Source organism: Ornithodoros turicata, chromosome 2 (genome assembly GCF_037126465.1).
Source record: "Ornithodoros turicata isolate Travis chromosome 2, ASM3712646v1, whole genome shotgun sequence".
Classification (NCBI taxonomy): Eukaryota; Metazoa; Arthropoda; class Arachnida; order Ixodida; family Argasidae; genus Ornithodoros; species Ornithodoros turicata.
In genome coordinates, this window is record NC_088202.1 from 73,380,196 (window position 1) to 73,401,132 (window position 20,937).

At 43.1% G+C, this 20,937-nt stretch overlaps 1 protein-coding gene across 2 annotated transcripts; it reads right to left on the reverse strand.

Annotated features, from left to right (window-relative positions):
* Positions 1 to 1,282: 1,282 nt before the first annotated feature.
* LOC135385562 (uncharacterized) lies at positions 1,283 to 19,064 on the reverse strand. 2 transcript variants are annotated; one of them, XM_064614948.1, is made up of 14 exons: positions 18,977 to 19,064; positions 17,878 to 18,140; positions 17,521 to 17,705; positions 17,239 to 17,436; positions 16,829 to 17,008; positions 15,740 to 15,859; positions 15,553 to 15,633; positions 14,828 to 14,878; positions 14,540 to 14,704; positions 8,460 to 8,499; positions 8,214 to 8,293; positions 6,581 to 7,037; positions 5,437 to 5,527; positions 1,283 to 3,716 (listed from the first exon to the last, which is right to left on the reverse strand). In XM_064614948.1, exons 2-14 carry the CDS (start codon positions 18,125 to 18,127, stop codon positions 3,527 to 3,529), a joined length of 2,088 nt encoding a protein of 695 aa, XP_064471018.1. In that variant the 5' UTR covers positions 18,128 to 18,140; positions 18,977 to 19,064; the 3' UTR covers positions 1,283 to 3,526. The 2 variants fall into 2 exon arrangements, with proteins under 2 accessions (XP_064471018.1, XP_064471019.1); XM_064614949.1 differs by having other exon boundaries at positions 3,613 to 3,716; positions 5,433 to 5,527.
* Positions 19,065 to 20,937: the final 1,873 nt, after the last annotated feature.

Consider the following 20,937-nt stretch of genomic DNA (forward strand, 5'->3'; position numbering starts at 1 on the left):
CAGAACAGAAGTCCCGGCTCGTTTTTCGAAACAGCTCCTCTGTTTTATGGTTTTATGCAATCGTTTTCGTTTTCTCATGCAAACGGTGCGAGACTATTTCACCAGTATCTACTATTAGGCTGACAGTATAATTAGACTGATAATGCAACTGGGAGCAGGAACTTCTACATTTTTGCAGTAAGCATGTTTGGACCGTGTCCAGCTTAATTACTATCGATAGTAAAATGAGTAGTCATCTGAACCATCGATAGCACTATTGATAGTGTTTGGATGACTATTGCCCATCACTAGGAACGATATGGTCTCACGCGTGGGAGCACAGTGAAACGGTGCAGTATCCTGCCTACACGACAAGACGGAAGGCATTGTCAGTGCAAGAAGAGATCACTTGCTACGTTCGTTTTCCTTAACTGAGATGTGCTCTTTAGTATCCCACATTCTGAACATGCTATTGCCCTTTACTTCCATTCTGTCAGGTTTCACCAGCATTTAAAATGCCAACACAGGTGTCTGAAGTGCAAGTGGTTTTTACGGTTTTCAGTTTGCCATATGAGAACAGCATACTCTGACTGTACATGTACATATAGGCAACTATGCTAAGCCAATACATTAACATATATTCCTGGGGCATTGTTCTAAAGATCAGCAGAACACAACTATGACCATCCTAGTTTTCGGGGCTTAATTGTTACTCCTAAAAGCCTTTATCTTATGACGTGATATTCGAAGGACAATTTTGCAGATATTCGTATTCGAAAATTTCAATATTCGCACACCTCTAGAAGAAACTAACAGCACAATTTTTCAGAAATTTAGTTAGTGTAGAACTTGAGTACGTCGAGTGTACTGGCGGTACTTCAAGCACACCCCTTCACGGCCCGCGACCACGCGCGTGATCAATCGTAATTGCACCCGAATTAAAAGCACTTGAATGAGGTATGGCCTGTGAGCTATATGACGGGTAGCGAGACCATGAAGTAAATGCACTATGGGGATCGAGATAAAACAGTGAATCCAGAACAGATGCGAGCCATGAGTAGTGGTGTCTGGTGACACTGCCATCAGAGGCAGTCTACAGAGTGGTAGGTACAAAAAGCTCAGACATTTGGATGAGACCTAAGATAAACTCGTATAGAAGACTTTGCTGGTCTCCAGAAAGATCATCCAAACCACTCATTCACCCTGCATACTACATGGTGCCACAAAGAAGGACGTGGCCGCTGAACGATTTACCTAGACTTTGAGAAGGGTGTCCAACAGCTTTCATATACAGACAAATGCGGACGTGATTGAAAACTTTATTGATACCCATGGAACAAATTAAATGAATTTATCCCAACATGAGTAGTCCAAAATGCATCACCAGTGCACTAAGTGATGGGCATTAAAGCAAGTCGTTGTGTTTATAGCTATATGTAAGGTACACACAATATCACCGTCCTATGATACAAAATCATTATACAGCATGTCACTGAAGTATAATATGGTATGTATGTTATACGTAACTGGCCTCTACTGCAGCACTGTCTGCAGGGGTGATGGTGCCTAGAGAGGGATTTGTGCAGGATTTTCAACTCGGGGGCATGTTGAAATTGTATAGGGGTGTGTGACACCCGTATTTGCTGGCTTTGCTGGCCTTTTTTGCTAGTACTTTCAGGGGTGTCGTAAGAAGCGTGAACCGATCTTAAGGGTGGACACATTAGCTATGTTCTGTGTGGTAATAAAAATTTTGCAACAGTCCTGCTCTCTAATTACAGGCGATCATTCTTATGTTGCAGGACAAGTGGCGGATCCAGAGGGGAGTGCAATCGCCCCCTACCCCCTAAGGAAAACAAGCATTAGCTTAAACATGAAGTTTCCCTCTCTCTCTCGTCCCTCACTACACATTGCATAAAAAAGAAGAAAATGCTGCCAGAGCATTATTATCGTCAAATATTATAATTTCAAACTGTCTGTGCTAACAACTGCTAAATGAAAGCCATGTAGTGAACTGTTACAACTAAATTTCTCATTACTTTTGGTGCCCAAGTATGTAGTGGATGCAGAATGAAACACTAACAAAAAAAGCCTTATGTGGGTATATATGGAAATACAATTAAGGCAGAATAGTATTCAAGTTTGGACACCACTGTAAGGTTCGCAATGTGTACTTGTGAAACTGATCTGCAATGTGTGTGAAATAGTAAATTTCTCGACCTGTGCCTTGAAAATTTGCTCCTGTATGGCACATAAAACTGTCTTGTAACATGATTGGGACAAGATTATACACCCTCATTTCAAATGTGCACCTTAGCATTTTTTGAAATTGTGAAGCCTTGATGTCGTATGCATAAAAAGTAAGCAACCATAATCCATGTCATTTGTGCCTAGACCTAAATACTATTAGTGTGCGCTTATGTGTTGGTAATAGGGCAGTGGAATTTGTACTCCATGACTTTTGAGAGCAGTTAAGGAGGGGGAGGGGGTAACTGCCTGGCGAAAGCATCCACTTTTTAAAAACACACAAATAATGCTTCGTACAAATAAATGCTTTACGCTTGCTGATCAGCCTATAACTAACCACTAAACCATCTTCCTCGGGTTCACTTTCACAGGCAACACAATGCTGTGGCTTTCTTTTGGTATGGAACAGTAAGCACACACCTACTGACACACAACACTGTCGTCATTCTTGTATCCTAAATTATTTGCTCGGATTATGTGTTACACCTCAGAGCAGCATTATTCCTGTGCACCTGCAGATTTCCGTTAATCTCACCCTAACAAACACTTTCCTACAGCAGGTCGTGGGCATCGGATTAGTTGCTTCATTGCGTGGCTTTTGCATATATCACCCTCTGTCCATTAAAGCTGCCACAACCTCATACTTCACATAGTACAACATGATACCAGATGGTACTACAGAAATGGGGTGCAACGTCCCTCTTGGTCGCAGTGTATCATGCTCCCGACCAATAGGGAAGGCATTCGCTCCAGTACCTATTGATAATCTCTGACCAGTGCACCAAGACCCGTTTGCCACAAACTCTTACTAGGAAACATGCAACACATTATCCAAATTGGTTGTTGTCATATGATCCAATAACACAAGCTGTTAGTAACCATCTCTGCAGTGCTGTTCTGTATGTTGGCCCCTCTTCATCATGACTTCAAACCAATAAGAGGGATACTGCCTTCAATTCCTGTGCATATCTAGATTGGTTATAAATTCTGAAAATATAATCATAGGGTATGACAGCGGCTGCATTACTTTGTTTTCCAGAAATCTGCTTCCCATTCTAATGAAAATGTTCAGCATAGGAACGTAGTACGCTATTACAGTAGTCTATCATGCAGACGATTTTTATCTGTCCTCTAGTGAAGGAACACTGACAATTATAGATCAGTACAGTAGCCTTTGAATATCATTGCCTTATTCATGAATACTCAAGATAAACACAAAATACATGATATAGCTAGACCTTAGAGAAACCATAGAACAGTTGCATTACATGAGGTGAACTGAGAGGATATGCATACTCCTGTCTTACTGGACAGCATGACTTTGTAGCTCAGGAGCAAAGTGGTTGTCCACGTGGATTTGAAGGTATGTTGGTGGAAGAAATATCTGAAACAGTTGACCGCACACTGGGCACGGCTGTTGACCATGGTTTTCCCTCAAGTGTTTTTCCAGATGTGGCAATTCTTCAGAGCAGACTGGGCAATTCGTCTTCTTCCTGTGATTTTATTGCCTGTTATGCATCATAGCACGATCCCTACTAGTTTACACCCAAAAGCAGCATATGAGGTCAGTGAAACTAATTTATGCTAGTTTAGCAAGCAAGAATGATGCATTGACACAGACTTCCTAAGGACCAGCAAACTGTCTGGATTATACATCCAAGGCTGACATTTGGGGGTGCAATAATAATACATACACGTAATTCCGAACAAATTATTACTTTGTGCTCTGTCTAGACTGTATCTATGTGATTCTGTTGCCAAATGGAGCAGAGTACGTCATCTCAGAAGCCAGCGAGTAGTTGTATGGTCATATTAGTCAAATATTATAGTCATATAGTTGTCATATAGTTATAATCAGTATAGTTGTAGTCATATTCGTACTTCATATCCGGCTGTGAAGGTGCACTCCGGACTAGACAGCCCAATCCAATCCATGTCGAGTCATATACAATCCTGAATGTACGGTGAGCTAGAAGCCCATCATATTGACTGTCGGCGTCAGGCGTACTTGTTTGTCGTGTTGGATACAGTGTCTAACTTTAAATTCAAATATGAGTGCTCAGGGAAGGCCATCATCTGCGTTTGTTTTTTCATACTTTGAAGTAGCACAGAAGTCATTTTTAACACCATGTTTTCTTCCTATAAGACTGTTAAGTAGGCCAGAAAGACGCACCATGCGAAGTAATTCACACCAAAAAGTCATAATTATCGCACAAATTGAATTTAAAGTACGCCGCAAAAAGCGAGCGTGCGCAACGGCGGTGAAGAGCAGTACCGCCTGTGATCTGCCTAGAACCTCGCGCTGACGCTATAGGGAGAGCGCTCGCTGATTGGTTCAGAGAAATGTCGTCTGCTACTCCGCTGTTCGGGGGTTCCGAAAAAGCATTGCTATTGGTTTGGTCATGATTCGGCCGCTCCTTCTATCCCCAATTCTCCGGGAGAACTGGCAAAACTTTAAGTTGGCAAAGGGACTAGGCGCTGACCCCACTGACCGGCGAACTAGAAAGAGTTCTCCTTATACCGTCATTGGTGACGTGGCACCATACCTTCTCCTCTTTGTCATACCGGGAATGACGAGTTAAGGGTGAACGTGCGGAGCCATATTTATGCGAGTTTTTTTTCTGGGAAACAAATTGCACACATCAAAACCTTTCGTGCTATTCGGCAAAATGACGCACACACTTTCATCAGATGTCTTAACCTGAATGTTTTTTGGATGGCCCTCTGTACTCCTTTAAGTCTGACTCGAAGATGTGAATAATGTGTTGCCTATGCTAGAATAAAGCTCACCACAGCTAGAACAGCAGACGCTTTTCTTTTCTTTTTTTTTGAGAACGAAAACAGAACTTGAAACAGAAATAGTTGAGGAACGAAAACGGAACAGAAATATGTACTTCTGGAGAGGAAATGGAAGCTGATATTAAAATTCGACTGTAAATGAAAACAGAAACAATAAGCAGAGATCTTCAGGTATCAGAAACAGAAATGGGAACATTATTATTTTCAGTAACAATCCCTGTAATGAATCAAAGACTTCAGGTATTACTACATACGCTACATAAAAATACATTGTTTTAAATATATTTTGTTTGACTAACATGGCCTAAAAACTCTTCCCGTGCATGTCTTCAGGCTCTGATACTCCATAATAAAAAGCACAGCTAGCATCCCAAAAGGAATTTATACTGGTTAATTTTACGACGGCATACCTACATGGCATCACTGGCAGGGTGGTCTTCACTTCCTAGTTCTGGCATTGGAATTGCTACAAAGCTGTGGTCCTTAAGGTGCTCACATGTAACCCCTGCAATATAAAGTTCCACAAAAAGCTGCATCACACACGAGCACACTTTAGGAGAGCAAACTGAAAACAGCAATTAGGGATCATACCATAAGAAAAAGAGAAATGCCAAAGAAAAGTGTACCAGTTTCATCAAAGAGCAACAAGGAGCCACAAAGAAAAGAACAGCTCAATACCTGCTTTCTGGGGTCATTTACACAGCACATATCAAAATCGTTTCGTAAAAGACCAGTGTTAAGGGTAACTCATAAAAATGAACTCCATAATGCAACTAAGTTACTTTTTTTGTAACTTAAATCGTTACTTTTTGGTTACAGTACCTTATTTCCTCCTTTAGGTAACAGTGTAGCTTGGGGTAAATTCCAAGTTCCTTTTTTTTCATTTCTGGCCCACAAATATTATCGAGGAACTTCCTCACCTCCATAAAATTACCACTTACAACAGCATTGTCCATAAACAATAGTCCAGAAAACTTAGTGCCCCATGCAATGAGGTAAACATAGTCATGAGTGACAGCACAGCGATTGGTGTGGATTACTTTCTAATACTACCTGTGGCTTTAGCATGCGCTGATATCTCAGCACAGTGTACACCATATCTAACATCCCTTGTGGAGGACACTGTACCTAAGCAACCCTCTCAGCCAGGTTTGAACCCACAATGCAGGGTCATTAAGTGGACACTTTACCAACAGGTCTACAGGGGATGGTAGTCCTCACTGCTGCAGCAATAAAAGGTGGAGCAATTGTTCCTCCAAGACAGTCAGACTTCAAAGATGCAACATAAATGTTAGGTTCCCCTTTTTCCCACTTAAAGCATTGAACATTTTTTGTGTTTCCGTTGCCAATCACAGAGAAGAAAGATTTCTGCTAATCATTTAGATGCCAGATATTTGCTGATGAGATATATCTTTGCACCGAAATAGGACGGTCTCAGCTTGTACGTCTAACAAAATAGATGCAACATAATTTGTACTACTGCTCTGTTCCAAACAAATCACAGTAGCAACAGCTCGCACATGGGTAATGCATGCAACAAGTATACACTAGAACACACCTTTAGGGCTTGGCACTGCATCACCACATGCATCTTGAGCTTTCTGTGTCAGTGTCGTCAACTCAGGCCTTTTCCCCACACACAATGTTCTGGTCTCTGATGTTCTATTGAGACCAGTGGATAACAGTGGAAGACTTGACCTTCTTTCTTTCAGGGAGCAACGAATTCTTTTTCCAGGTGTCACTGGGATCTGAGGTACATGGCCAGACCTTCGCAATATGGACCACTTGCCACAAGGTATTGGAGGTACAGACCCCTTGATTCGATCACGCAACAGTGCAGTTGGTCCTACATGTTGAGAGCTCTCCTTCGGACGAGCCCCTCCAGAGCACTGGCTGCTGGGATTAGATGCAACAAAGTTTGGTACCGTTGGTGGACATGCCTTGCAGCTTGATGTGGAAGCACTAGATACAGGAGTTGAGTCTAGGACTATGCCACATTGGATGTTGGAGTCCTCCTGTTAATAGGCAAAAATGGGAAAAGTATAGCACTTGCAAGTGAATAAGATAAGTATTTAAAGAGATTCAAACATTTAAATAATTCATTTTACTGAAGAACAAGCTTTCAGACAGAGTCCGTCCTTCCTCAGGTGCAATACATTGAGCACTTGGTAGAGATATTTATAGTAATGTGCGTAAGAGAAAGGGGACAAACGAAGTATAAATTTCTATAAATTAGTAAAAATATCTCTACCAAGTGTTCAATGTATCACACCTGAGGAGGGACGGACTCCATCTGAAAGCTTGTTCTTTAGTTAAATAAATTATTTAAATGTTTCAATCTCTTTAAATACTTATTATCCTCCTCTTATTATTACTCTTATCCTCCTGTTAATAGTAAAGTGTGATTTGGAGACTGCTATTAGTAGCTAGCTGTTCAGTATGTGCCTCTTGTTCGTTAGTGCAATTCCACCTCAGCATTGTCTACGAGACTGACCAAGGTAGCCGCACAAGTTCGCATACAGTAGAAGTGGCTAGCTGCTCAATGTCATGAAAGATCGCGAATTTCGTCGACTAATAGGTTGAAGCCATCCCCAGTCCCAGATTACACTCAACTTTCAAGAACAGACTTTTCCTTCGTTACTATACGTGCTACTAAAGCTAGCTTTTCTGTGACAGGTTGGAATTTTGGTCACAATATGTTCCTAGACTGGCCCACACAAAGCACACTCCCACATGCAATCAGAAGGTTTCATTTTAATATTTCACATTTCAGGTTTCATTTTCTGTTAGCATTTCACATAAACATGAGATTCAGAGTGGCTCTGCACTTTGACAAGTTTGTTTTCGGAGTTTGTCAGGTTTTACCCGAAGAAATACGTAATGCAAATTGGGGTAAAAACAGATTTTACCACATCCAACCCGATAGCACAAGGCCCTAGGTATAAACCATTCTCTTCATATTCACTCCAGTTGTGTAGCTATTTGCTTCGTATTTACTTCCGGTGTGTAGCCCTTTGTTTCATATTTGCTTCAGGAGCAGCTATCCGCTTCGTATTCACTTTGGATGTGTAGCCATTTGCTCGGGTGTGTAGCCATTTGCTGTGTATTAGCACAGGTGTGTAGTTATTCGCTCTGATTTTAAGATCCCTATTTGCACAAATTTAGTACAACTAGAATGACCTATTACTCACTAAAGGCAACCGTAGGTCACGAATAGGCTTCAACTCAGGCTGGAGTATGCTGGGGTCCATAAGGGAAATCTTCCTGGGCTCTGTATGGCGGACGCCAATGAATGACAGTGTAATTAAAAGCAGTAAAAACCTTGACAGTGTGGGACTAAAGAAAGAAACACACAACATACAGCACTGAGCTTTCAACAGTGATGAATGATAGTGTAACCATCAAAATATTTACCAGAGCTACCCAGGCACACTTACCAGTAATAAGGGATGTGCAAGAAAATGTGACAGGATTATTCTGAAACAGAAAAGAATGCCCAGAAGCAATCATATGTAACAGAACCATGAAAGACCAAGAGAAAATAACTGACAAAAAATTGGCTGCATCTTTGGAGATTGTGCCAAATGGGCTTAAGTGTGGTAGCTTTACAGGTCCATCATTGGCAGTAAATCTTTGGTCATGCAGCTGTGCCATAAAGCTACGGACTGATCTATATGGTGGTTGGCCCTACAAAGCTTTTGCTTTAAATGAGTAGGGCGAAGAAGGCGGTGGATTGTTCCTCTGCCATTACTCTGTGAAAACACACACAAACGACCATCTGGTGCTTAGCCACAACTGTACTTCGGATTTACAGTCACTTTACTTATGTGTTGCAAGTTGATATATGTTACATTTTTTCTTTATATATGTGACGTAACGACGAAGAGACCGAACTTACGCTCGTGCATGGGCAGGATTATTCATTAAACTGATATTGCTCGGGACGGATGTTCCAGTGTTCATCACATAGGTATACATACTGTATATAATAATTCACGAATTCATGAACAGCCAGCAGAAGGCAATAATTCACGGAACTTTAAATTCGCAGTACCGCAATTTTCAACCCTGCACCAGGAGTCTTAGGAGCTCTAAACCTTGAACTTGTGAGAAAAACTTAACAAAAAGTATCTAACTGGGCAGTAACCTGTTCCACTGGTCTTCATTTAGAGTCCTTCCAACTCAGAGATCTGCAATTAAGGGATCCTTGCTTGGTTGGTATCTGGTACGCGGAGCAGGTATGATTGGCACAGGATAGTGACTCTGTAACTTTTACAAAGGCCAATCTGTGTGGCAGCATCCTTAAACCCATACACGCTGTCTGGATGATCCAGGCTTACAAGGAACTGGAATCATGGGACACGGACATCCGAGCAAGATTCATGATGGCTACTACAGTGCAATCCTGTTAATTCGAAATCTCTGATTCGAACTGACGCCCAGGTCCCGGCAAAGCCATGTGTATTTCAATTGGTAAAAACGCCCAGTAATTCAAAAATATGAACGTGCGCAGCGGTTTATTCAAACCATTTGCTGCGCCGCGCCAGACTACACATCGGCTCAGAAGCGCCGGCCTCGCGCCAGTGAGCGCGCTGTTGCCATTTCAGGGATACCTTTACTTATTAAATGTTAGTTTACTTATTCCTTATAAGTCCATTTCTCATAAAAGCGATACTTGTGCCAGAGGAAAGAGGAGTAAGGAACAAATCACCGTAATTGTGCGCGTAAACGCGACCGGCACAGAACGATGTCACTTAGTAGTAGTAGTAGTCAGCAATGCAAGCAAGCCTCGCTGTTCTAAGGGGACCAAGACTTCCTGGTGACTACATAGCCAAGAAAAAGGGAGCAATTTGATATTTTCTTGGACTGGGTTGGCGATATTGGCGTTTGGGAGGTTCGCAATTGGGTTGGGCATCACGAACATGCTTATAGAGTCGCGTCCGAAGAAACGAACGCAAGTGTATATTAGATCATTTATTTCTATCCTGAGCTGTTTCGATGCTTGTCTGTAAATAAATATGCTGCAAAGAAACAGCCTCGTATATTTCCACCATCACGCGACTGCCAACGTTTCGCAAGGCCTAGCGAGCCATGACACGTCTCTGATGAAGCTAGCTGCACTTCAAACGCATCAAGCCCTCATTTGGAGCAGCTCCTTTTAGTTCGAACTCCGCTTTATTCTGTCAAATCTTCAGTCCCCTTCAAGTTCAAATTAATGGGATTGCACTGTATCTCCACTTGCAACAGGGAAGAGCTGAACACTTTACGAGGCGTACATAAGTTATCTCAGCGTCTTGGACCTTATTTCTCACATATATTTTCTGTCATTGGTCTTAAATTCGTGAAGAAAAGAGCACTCGTAAATTTTGCAAATTTACTTATGCAGTATATGTGCATTAGCTTATACGTGCAAGCACTTGTGGCAGAAAACTGCAGAATTTCTGATTCCCTGCCGCAGAATTCGAGATATTCCCCAGCAGAAAAACCGTGCCCTTGACAGTCATTGGCACCACTCTTTACCGAACCAATGTATAGATTCATGTCTAATATTTCAGAGCATTTCCTCAAGGAACATCTTATTTTTCTTACAGATTTTGGTTCGAACTTGCCTAGTGTTATGGAGTGCATGCAGTGATGGGAAGTACTTGAAGTACCAAGTACTCAAGGAGTACTTGTCCATTGTCATTAGAGGAAGCAGCGACATTTTAGCTCGAATGAAACGTCCGATCCGATTGTCACGCATGCACATTAGTTGTAGGACGCGTGATTTCGCTCAAACGACCACACTCTCAGTCGGTGCGACCGATTGGCATTGGCATCGCGAAGCAAGATGGCAGGTGTTTGCAGCAAGTGGAAAGTTGAGATGTTAAGTTGCAGTGCATGTTACAGTGGGACTGTCACGTATGTTGGCTGTTTCAAACAATGTGTATCATCTGCGGGAACTTGTTGGATATAACAACGTACTGAATTGGGCATTTCACATGCTTCAACATCCAATCTTGACGTGCCGCATGGGCATTTTGCTACAAGTATACCAACACGGCTACGTACCATTTTCTGCATTTTCAGTCAATATGTGGTGTACACGGGCAATATGGGGCCCATATTGCCAAGTTTAAGCCAATATGGGGGAAATCCTGGCAAAACAGGTCCTATACTGGACCCGTATCCCCAATGCCCAGCCAATATGGGTCCAATATTCTGTGCTGCTTGGGTCATCACCTCGTAAACGAGGGTGTCTTCGCTACCATCAATTGCATTTATTATGCAGCACTTCTTGAAGGCAGTCACGACGATCACAGTTGGCAGACTGTACCAGGCGTCGGCAACCCATTCTCGGACGAGTGATAGTGCTGGCCTCCTCAGTTGGCCCGCGTGTGTGAATTTGTGCACTTCCTCAGTCATCCAGTCGTCGTAATGGCCCCAGAGACAGTCCTTAAATGGTTTATTAAGGAAAGCCAAGTGGCTGAAGCTGAGACATCATGTCCGCAGGAATAATAACAAGTTCCGTGCTCGCATCTCACTACAGCCTCTTAACTGCGGGTGTCAGATGCCTGCGGAAGATGCAGCGTCGAGGACCAGCATACCCTTTGGATGCAAAAGTGCGCCAGGCCCCTTTAGCTACACACATTTAATCCAGCCCTGCATGAGGGACTCATCCATCCAACCCTTGGGATGAGCTCGTACGACAACGTTCCTTGGAAACTTCTTAGGCATGGTCTTTCATTTCAGAATTACAAATGGTGGAAGCTTGTGTCCATCACCTGCGCTGGCTAACGTCACAGTCAATCTTGTCTCTTCATTACCGGACATGACAATGCGCACTTCTTTGCTGCATTTTTTGCAAACAGTGGTTGCACTTGGCATGTCTATAAATAGAGCCTGAAGTTTTACAGCTTAGCCCCTTCTCCGAATTGAAGGTTGCCTCTTTAGGGTGAAACCCGATTTTTACCCAGCAAGTTGCCCTCACTGAGACATCTGTATGAATGCACGTAACTTGTTTGGGAGCAAATGCAGTTACATCACCGTTTGTACTAAACCAGTACAGTTCGTTTGAGTAACTGAGCCTGGTTTCTCCCTCAATTAAGCATACTGGAAGTTTTTTCACCCGAACTCTCATGAATTTAGAGCACATGTTTATTTACCCGATTTTTATCCTCCGAATTTAGAAAAAATATTTAACGAAAACTTCAGGCTCTATCTATAAACACCGGCGTCTCATCAGCGTTTCCGATGCTACCGAGCGGGTAGTTGTATGCCGTCCTCACATTCATCACATGCCTTTGAAAGTCAATCAGCTTTTGTTCATAATGTAGAGGAAGCCTCTGGGAGATGCTCGTCTGGCATCTGAGACAGAAGCCTGCCGGCTGCATGAAACGCTGGAGCCACCCGTTACTCGCCTTGAAGGATGCTCCGCTGCCGTTCGTTGCGATGCCTTCGTTTCTAGCGAGCTGTATTACTTTCACCCGAACTGCTTGCACAGTTACCATGACGTGACGTGCCCGAAGGTCTTTGATGTACTTGATGAGCTGCTTCTCAATGTTTGGGTAATGTCCACTCTTTGGCCCATGAAAAGCTTTCCATTCTGTTCTGCACTGGAAGAGTGACGCACTTTGATGACGCCCAACACAAATGTTGGTCTCGTTCACCCTGAACTTTCGTGCAGCAGCTATATTACTTTAGGACTCCGCTAACAGTATAACCTGCCGTTTATATTTGACGGTGTACGAGGCCCGTCGTGAAGACATGCTTGTGTGGACGCGATCACTTTCGGTTAGCTCGGTGGGAAAAACAGATCACGTGGGTGCACGTGCACGGCCAGGAGAGCCAAGGGGAGAGGGAAGCTTTTCACTCCCTCAGAAGCATTGCGGCAATGGCGGCATCGTGGTGAGGCTCGTACACCTCGCAAATAATATGAACTCGCATATAATACGAGTCTGCATTTTGGGGGGTCCTTTTTTCAGAAAAATCCCCGTATTATATGCATGAAAATATGGTAACTGCAAATTATGCCAGTTCAGTTCATATTCACCGATTAACACTCGACCATGTAGGACTTTATGCCTTCATAGCATTTGCCAAGAATGCTGGCTAAAGTTTTGATAAAAAAGCAAGACGTGGCTACTAAACAGTGAAGTGCAAAGTGATACAAATTAGGTTGGCAGTGTACTTGGTGAGTACTCGAAGTAAATTTGGATTTGGGTACTTTGTACTGTACTTGAAGTACTAATGATGCCAGGTACAGTCAACCCTCGATTTATGAACCTTCGATTTATGAATTCCCTCGTTTTATGAACACGAGCACAGGGAACCAAACTTTTTACATTCATTTCTCCCTCGTTTTATGAACCTCGATATCCGAATAATGAACAGAATTTCTGGGAACCAACTAGGAGTTGCCCAGCGTTTTCGCCCTCAATTTATGAACGGATCGTTCCGAGGTCAACAGAAACCTTCAAACGGATTATTCCGTGGTCTTGTGAATGACGCCTGAACGGACAAAACGTTTTCCAGGTATTGCACCCTCAGTTCTTAACCCCTCGAAATACGAACAACAAACGGGTTTTCGGGGGTCGCACAAGGGGCGACTAAGCGTTCCTGACCTAATAGACCTCTACTTGTTTGCAAACAAATGACGTCATAGTGTTCAACAGCGCCACGAATTTGGTAGAGTTGAACTACGTTCAAAGCTAGTGGCGAACAAGGTCGCGGCCGAAAGCCACGGTCCTGAGGGGATTACGATGACCTCTGAAATGGACGCGACCTTCGGTCCTACTTTTCTTTCATTAGGAGGCAGCGAACAAGTGCCCATTCGTGGAACCCAGCTCTCGCCTTCCGGCCTGTTCCAGTTTCAGTCTGTCTACCACCGTCATGATGACGTTTCTCGGGTAAAGGTTTATTGATGAATAAGGTGGTCGTTGTCACCCGGAGATTATTAAACGGAAGTTAAAAGTCCCAGAAGAAATCCGAGACCACAGTCGAGTGCGAATGTGGTGACATCTCTTCTTTCAAGATTGACACAGCGGAAGGCATGGTCCAAAGCAAAATTAAACAATTTAGTATTGCATAATAGACAGAGTGTGAATGCGTTAACGTCTGTTCTTTGTGAGATTGGTACAGCAGAAGGCGTGGTCGAAAGCAAAATTACACAATATATTGCATTAGAAAAACAATCCCAACTCAGAAATACTGTCCCATTTGCTTGATAGTACTCACCTAACGGAATTTTCGATTTATGAACGATTTTTCGGGGAACCGAGGGTGTTCATAAATCGAGGGTTGACTGTATTTGGTACTTTACTTTAGTACAATTTTGAGGTACTTTGCCCATCACTGAGTGCATGTACCCCGAGAATCGATGTGTCATGATGAACAGCACATTTCTGCAGTGCACTGCAATTTATTACTTCAAGCTTCTTTCTATGAGAGGTTAAAGTCTGTGTAACATCATTATCTACTCAAACTAAGGTGAGTGTACAGCGCACTAGTAAGATGAAAAAATGTGCACATTCTATACCTCTTTCTCCATGTGACGATAGCGAAAGAGCAGCCTTTCTTGTCGTTTATTATCCTTGTAAAGCTTCGTATATTCTCCTGCAGCAGCGTTCAGTCTGTCAACAAGTTCTTGTACTCTCTCTTGCAGCTCCAACACAGCAGGGTTATCCATGACATTGTTGTTCACCTAGAAAACAAAGTAATCATGTTCTGCGCCTCTGCAATTAGTGTGTCGGTTATAGAGTGCTGCAGTGAAAGCACCTGTTAAAGGTAAATCACATACTCATACTGATCAAACTCACTGGCATACCTCATTGGACAGCTCTGTACCAGCATTTGCCTCAACTACAGCATCGGCGGTCTGGAACATCAAAATTAGGCAAGTTTTAACTATCTCTTCCTTCTACGACCTACTTTCATCATTCTTGGGCTTATACAGGTGCACCAAGCGGATCACATGGATTTTATTTGTTTTATATCCAAGCAGTTCAAATGCCTTCAGAGGTAGGAGAACCATGTCAACGCATGTCAGGTTTTCTTCCACAAAAAGTGTACTCATTATGCTAACAGTAGTCACATTTTGTCGCAAGTTTCTTTCAGCTTTCTCATATGTGAAGCGCATGCAATGGAGCAATCCCTATAACGACACTTGGTGTATGAGGGCGCACCTTAAAATCTGTGATTTGAGGATGGGATTAAAAACACCGCTACCCCTCGACCTCATGAAGTTGCGGACCGCGGTTGAGCACCCCCTCCTTGCCGAAATCAAGCAAATATTAAAAGTTGTCCTGTAATTTTATATAATGTAATTAGGGGTGTGCGAATCCGAATATTTGAAGTCGAACCGAATACCGAATTGAATATCGAATATTTGTGCAAATTTTACCATATATGCATTTTGGGCTTAAAGATTGCAATTTGTAGTCCATGGCTTTAGTGTAATTTTTCTGGCATTCTTGTTTTCACATGCTAGTGAAAGCCACCTGACATCAATATAGGTGCACATCTACAGGGTGAAATTTGAAGAAACCTTACCTCTGCTCTGAATGACAGCTTTTCAACAGCATTTCTCAGTTCTTCATTTTCAGTCGTCAATCCAACAAGTTTCTCTGACATCTATGTTAATGAATCAATAATCAATTGCTGGTCACATTCCTTCGAGTGTTGAAAACATTTAACTGATGGCGATACGTCCTTGAAGCAAACACTTGCAAGGTCTTACCCGAGCTTTAAATTCCTTCATGGTGACAAGCTCTGCATGAAGCAGCTGCTTTGTACTCTCATGGGCCTCCAAACGTTCTTTTGCATTCTCCAAATGCATCTGACTTAGATCATACTCATCCTGCATGGGAAAACAAAGCACCTTCACTGAAGATAGCATGCAATACCCAAGATAGTGATATATAACTTTCGTGGTTGTTTATGTTGCCGTAAAACGGTGTTCGCAAACCTAATAAGGCAGACAGTACAAGGCGGGCCACGATTGGTGACATTGTGCAGGTCGGGTGTGGGTGTCATCTATGGCACCAGCACATATCACGGGCTGGATGCTGTTATGACTAGAACCTGAAGTTTAGGGTTTTACACGATTCTTCCCTGAATTGAAGGTTGACCTGGTGAAACCCAATTTTTACCCGGCAAATTGCCCTCACTGGGACGTCCGTAGGAATGCACTAACTTAATTGTTTGGCAGCAAATGCAGTTACATCACAATTTGTACGGAAGCAGTTCAGTTAGTTTGAGTAACTGAGCCAGATTTCTCCCCAAATTTAGCATACTGTAAGTTTTTCCAACCGAATTCGCATGAATTTAAAGCACATGTTTATTTACTCGATTTTTAGCCCCCGAATTTAGAAAAAAATACTTCCTGAAAACTTCAGGCTCTAATCATGATGTTTTCCAAGCGGAGGAAAAGATTTAATGAGTCGCTTATGTTGCATACTTGTTTTAGTTGTGCACTAATAATGTGGTCAACGTGTACAACAAACCTTCCAGGGGCCATCAAGGACAGCCTTAGGGAGTACTCACAGCTCAGGCCTCTTTCCTTCTCATCGCGGGTCGGGTGTGAATGAGAGTTGCAGTTTGTAAGGGAACGCAGTTTGTGGGTCGGATGTAAGTAAAACAATTCCGACTCACGCGGGGCTCTGGTTATGCGGCTGGGAAAGTAAGACATGTTTCTCACACTTTTTGATGAGAGACCCTTACACGGATTAGCTGTTAGAACTCTACGGACAAGGGGGAGCAGTTTGCGTTCCCACCATGAGGTTAATCTGTTATCACAGACGTGCAGAGTGATAACAACAATACCCACCCTCAGTTTCCTGTAGCGTTCATTGCTCTCCTTAACTTGTCGCTGAAGAGAAAGTGTCTCCTCTTCCAGAATGCCAACCCGGAGTTTCATCTCCGACTTCAGAGCTGCAAGCTTGTTCTCTCTCTCTGTGGCTTTATTTTTTAGGGATGCTATTACATCATCTTTTTCTTTCAGGGAAGCCTATACCGAAAACAACACATATGAAGTGACTTAATAAACTATTGGTTGAATTCAGACAGCTTCTCTGTTTCGTACCTCGATTTCTAAGAAATGCACAAGCCACACTCTCTTAGTTGTTGGAGCATACACAAACTGCTCACACATTTGCTAAGCTTTGTGAGTAAGTCATCACAATTTGGGCCAATGTCTAAGTGTTGTGCAACAAATTTTATTTAAAGGTCTTTACTTACCTGCGAATTGATGAGTTCTTGTTGCAACATGGCTATTTCATCTGCAGCTTTATCTTTTTCTCCCACCAGGACACGTATAGTCTTTTGAAGCTCTTTACTGTATACTTTTTCTTCGATGAGACGACTATTTGTGCTTCTAATGACACTGTGTAATGCCTCTGTGTGGGCCAGCAGATGCTTGCAACGGCTTTTCTGGAACTGCAGTGCCAGAATTTCATGAGGCCATTCAATCTGAACATGTGTACGACATACACATAATGTGTTTGAGGTCTAGCTAATTACCTCGAGATTCTGCCCCTGCATTTCTTGCTCCCTAACTTCACATGGACGGAGGACTACCAGCTCGTCTCCATCATCAGACTCTGTTGCTTCACTACAAGGAGATCTGAAAAGCGCACTTCTTCCGAGAATTTTACCATCAGCCACGTAACAGGCCTGGTATATCCCATTTGGCTCTAGCAGGTCCACTGCAAATTAGAAGTGGTCTAACCTCAGTTTGATGGAAACTTTCCAGGACAAAGATGGAAGAGACAAGGACCGAAGAGGACGCAATGATCAGGAACATAATTTTGGTTTCTACACGTTCCCAGATTGTAATTTTCAAACACAACAAAGAGAATCAAATACGTGCAACCTTACCATTGAAGGTAATTTTGAAACGTTCGGTTTCACTGTTTCGAAGCCAGAGTGAGAAAGGAAGCTCCAGGACAGAATCTGCTGGATCACAGAACCTGTGCCGGTAGACCCTTATGTCATGTAAGTGGCTTGGTGCAACAGTCTCATTCAAGGCGAATTCAAGTTCTACATCATCTCCTCTTGCGAATAATGTCTTCTTTGCATCCTCAAATGTCACGGCATCCACAGGGAGCAGAGATTCAGTGTGCTCCATGGTATGGCTGTGCCTAACAGGGAAATTATACTATAATTATTATAAGAAAATCTTCGCTGGAGTGATTTATCCAGATCCCCTAGCATCAGGGGGTTGCAAAAAATATTGGGGGACAGTCATGATTACAGCTACATCACAAAAGCTTCACGTATGATTATTAACATATGTCTAGAGCTGAAATAGCAAGGGCCTCCTATAGCGGGTGCACAGGTAAAAAAGTTAGGGGGCTGTCACCAAACATTTGGAGGGGGTGCCTGGATAAACCACTGCTTCGCAGAAACATCGATAACATTTCCCTTTCGCTGCTTTCCTGAGTCCCTACAAAGCAAACTATTCGTGTTTTCTTATGTTTTCAGGCTCACCTATCCCGGATGTTGTCTATAAACACTTAATAAATACAAGGTTTCGTCACACAGGTTGAAATCCACGCGATATGCACAATGTGCGGTACATACAGCACAGCCAAACGCACAAGGAAACCGACGAGGAAAGCTAACCAAACAAACAGGGAACAAACAAACTAGAACACTCGACTTTGCAGATTGGCCGGAAACGACAAATACTGTAGGTCATCGTAAGTATGACGCAATAACAGCGTTTGAGAAGGCAAAATTCATTCGACTGCAAGTACTACACAGTGTGCATCCACACAAACGAGTGGGTCCACAACTCATCAGAGCTGCTGCACAACACGAAAACAAACGACGTCACAGGCACAACACGCAAAAGCAGCTGATGTTTCGAGAGCCGCAATACTCCCCCTTTGCGAACTCCCTGCTGATTTAGAATGGAATCCATCATTTACAAGCTGCACAAACAGCTTCACTCATACTTAGAGTATGTACTTACGTTTCCGCGTTACTGCAAACGCCAAAGATCGAAAATATCAAAACATCCACATATCAAAGCAGCTAATGCGTCTCACTTGCGCGTCCTCTTTCTCAAGTAGGACTGCACATACGCACTTTCCTTGCGCGTGGTCATGAATTGCGTGGCGCTGCTATACAACGGCTTTTAACACAGCGGCTTTAGTAGGAAGTAAGACGGAGCGAGTCCCTAAAGCTGGAGTTCAACAGTGAGAATTCGAGTTATATGGTATTTCGGGGGTGCCCAGGAAGCAGAGGCGGATTTAAGGGTCTGTCATTGGGGGGGAGCGGCCTTAATTTCGTGCTTTGCGGCACAGCATCATCCAGGTGATATGGTTTTTACATAGGGAACACAGCCGTATGGGGGGGGGGGCGGTCGCCCACCCCCCACCCCATTAAATGCGCCCCTGCCAGGAAGGACCTTTGACCATACAGGAGAAAGCAGTCCAAAATGGCACTAAGTACATGTTTAGGAGTCTGTGTAAATACGGGTAGTAACTATTTAAAAGAACAGGAAGGCTTGTTGATGAAAAAGGCAAAGCGAAATTCTGCAATAATTAAAAACAGCGGTCTATGGGCTTACAGCAGGTACGAGTAATCCGTATGATTTGGAAGGGGGTGATGGTACCAGGGACATTTGGAAATGCAGTACTTTTCCCACATCCGGGAATACAGTCCTTTATGGAAACACGCAAGAGGGGAGTAGGGAGATTTAGCACTATAGGCGCACATTGAAATACACCGAACGAGGGCGTTATGGGCGATATACGGGATCATGGGATGGTCCTCCTTTTAGGGCCGGGAGGCAAAAAGTAAGATCAGGTACGAGGCGCGTCTCAGGAGAGTAGGTGAAAAGATGTGGGCCAGGAAGGTACTACTAAGTATTTAACTTGGGACCAGGAAAGTAAGCAGAAAAACATAAAGACCAGGGTAAGCGAATCGGAAACTAGACAGTGGACAAGTAAAATGCAGGCGAAACCGTCACTGGAGGTGTACAGGGGATATAAAACGGAAATACGGTAAGAGGGAATTTTCGACAACTCTAGAGCAAGCGCGCTGCTGTTTGAGGCAAGGACATGGATGTTACGAACGAAAACTCATGTCACAAGATATACAGACGTCTCGGATAAAACATGCGGTATACAGGGTGTCCCAGAAAACGTGTCATTGAATTATAATAAAAAAACTACGCCAGCTAGAATCATGCGGTCAACAGCACTTGTTCTTATTAGGTTTTTGCCACTCCTAATATGAATGTCATGTACTCCAAGTTTAATTATGTAAATATTTGCGAACTGAACTCGCAAATTTGCCAAGTAAAGGTCACTTTCTTACCCCACCATTATGAAGAGCGTGCCGCATTCACTCAAATTCATGATAATTCACAGTGATACTCACGAGCTATCCCATCGGAAAAAATAGCCGAATATCATGCTTTTCGGTGCACCGGACCATAGCGCGCGATGACTTTTTGAGCGCAATCGCTCTCAGTGCGACGAAAGGAGGTTCCAAAGCCAGCCCACAGAGTGATAGTAGAAAAAGTAACAGTTCCTAAAATTGGGAGAGGGAAAGAATTGTCCCAGCGGAAGGCGGACGTGATAAGCCGCGCTTGTTTTACCTCTTTCTCCGATGTCGGGGAGGGCTGGGTTTCCAACCTCCTTTCGTCGGACTGACAAAGATTGCGCTGAAAAATTCATCGTGCGCTATTCTGTGCGACCTCCGTAGAGCATGATGTTCGGCTATTTTTTCCGATGGGATAGCTTCTGAATATCCGTGTCAATTATCATTATTTTGACTAAATTAGACACGCTCTTCACATTGGTGGGGTAAAAAAGTGACCTTTACTAGGCAAATTTCCGACTTCAGCTCGCAAAAATTTACATAATTAAACTTACGTTACACGACATTCACATGAGGAGGTGGCAAAAACCCAGGAAGAACAAA

Excerpts from the sequence above, each read along its gene's own strand:
- LOC135385562 (XM_064614948.1), bottom strand. The coding sequence starts at position 18,127 with ATGGAGCACACTGAATCTCTGCTCCCTGTGGATGCCGTGACATTTGAG. Across the intron at positions 15,860-16,828 it reads AACGCTACAGGAAACTGAGG|GATGAGTATGATCTAAGTCA; the intron begins GTGGGTATTGTT and ends TTTCCCATGCAG. Across the intron at positions 8,500-14,539 it reads ATCGTCACATGGAGAAAGAG|AATAATCCTGTCACATTTTC; the intron begins GTATAGAATGTG and ends TTTCTGTTTCAG.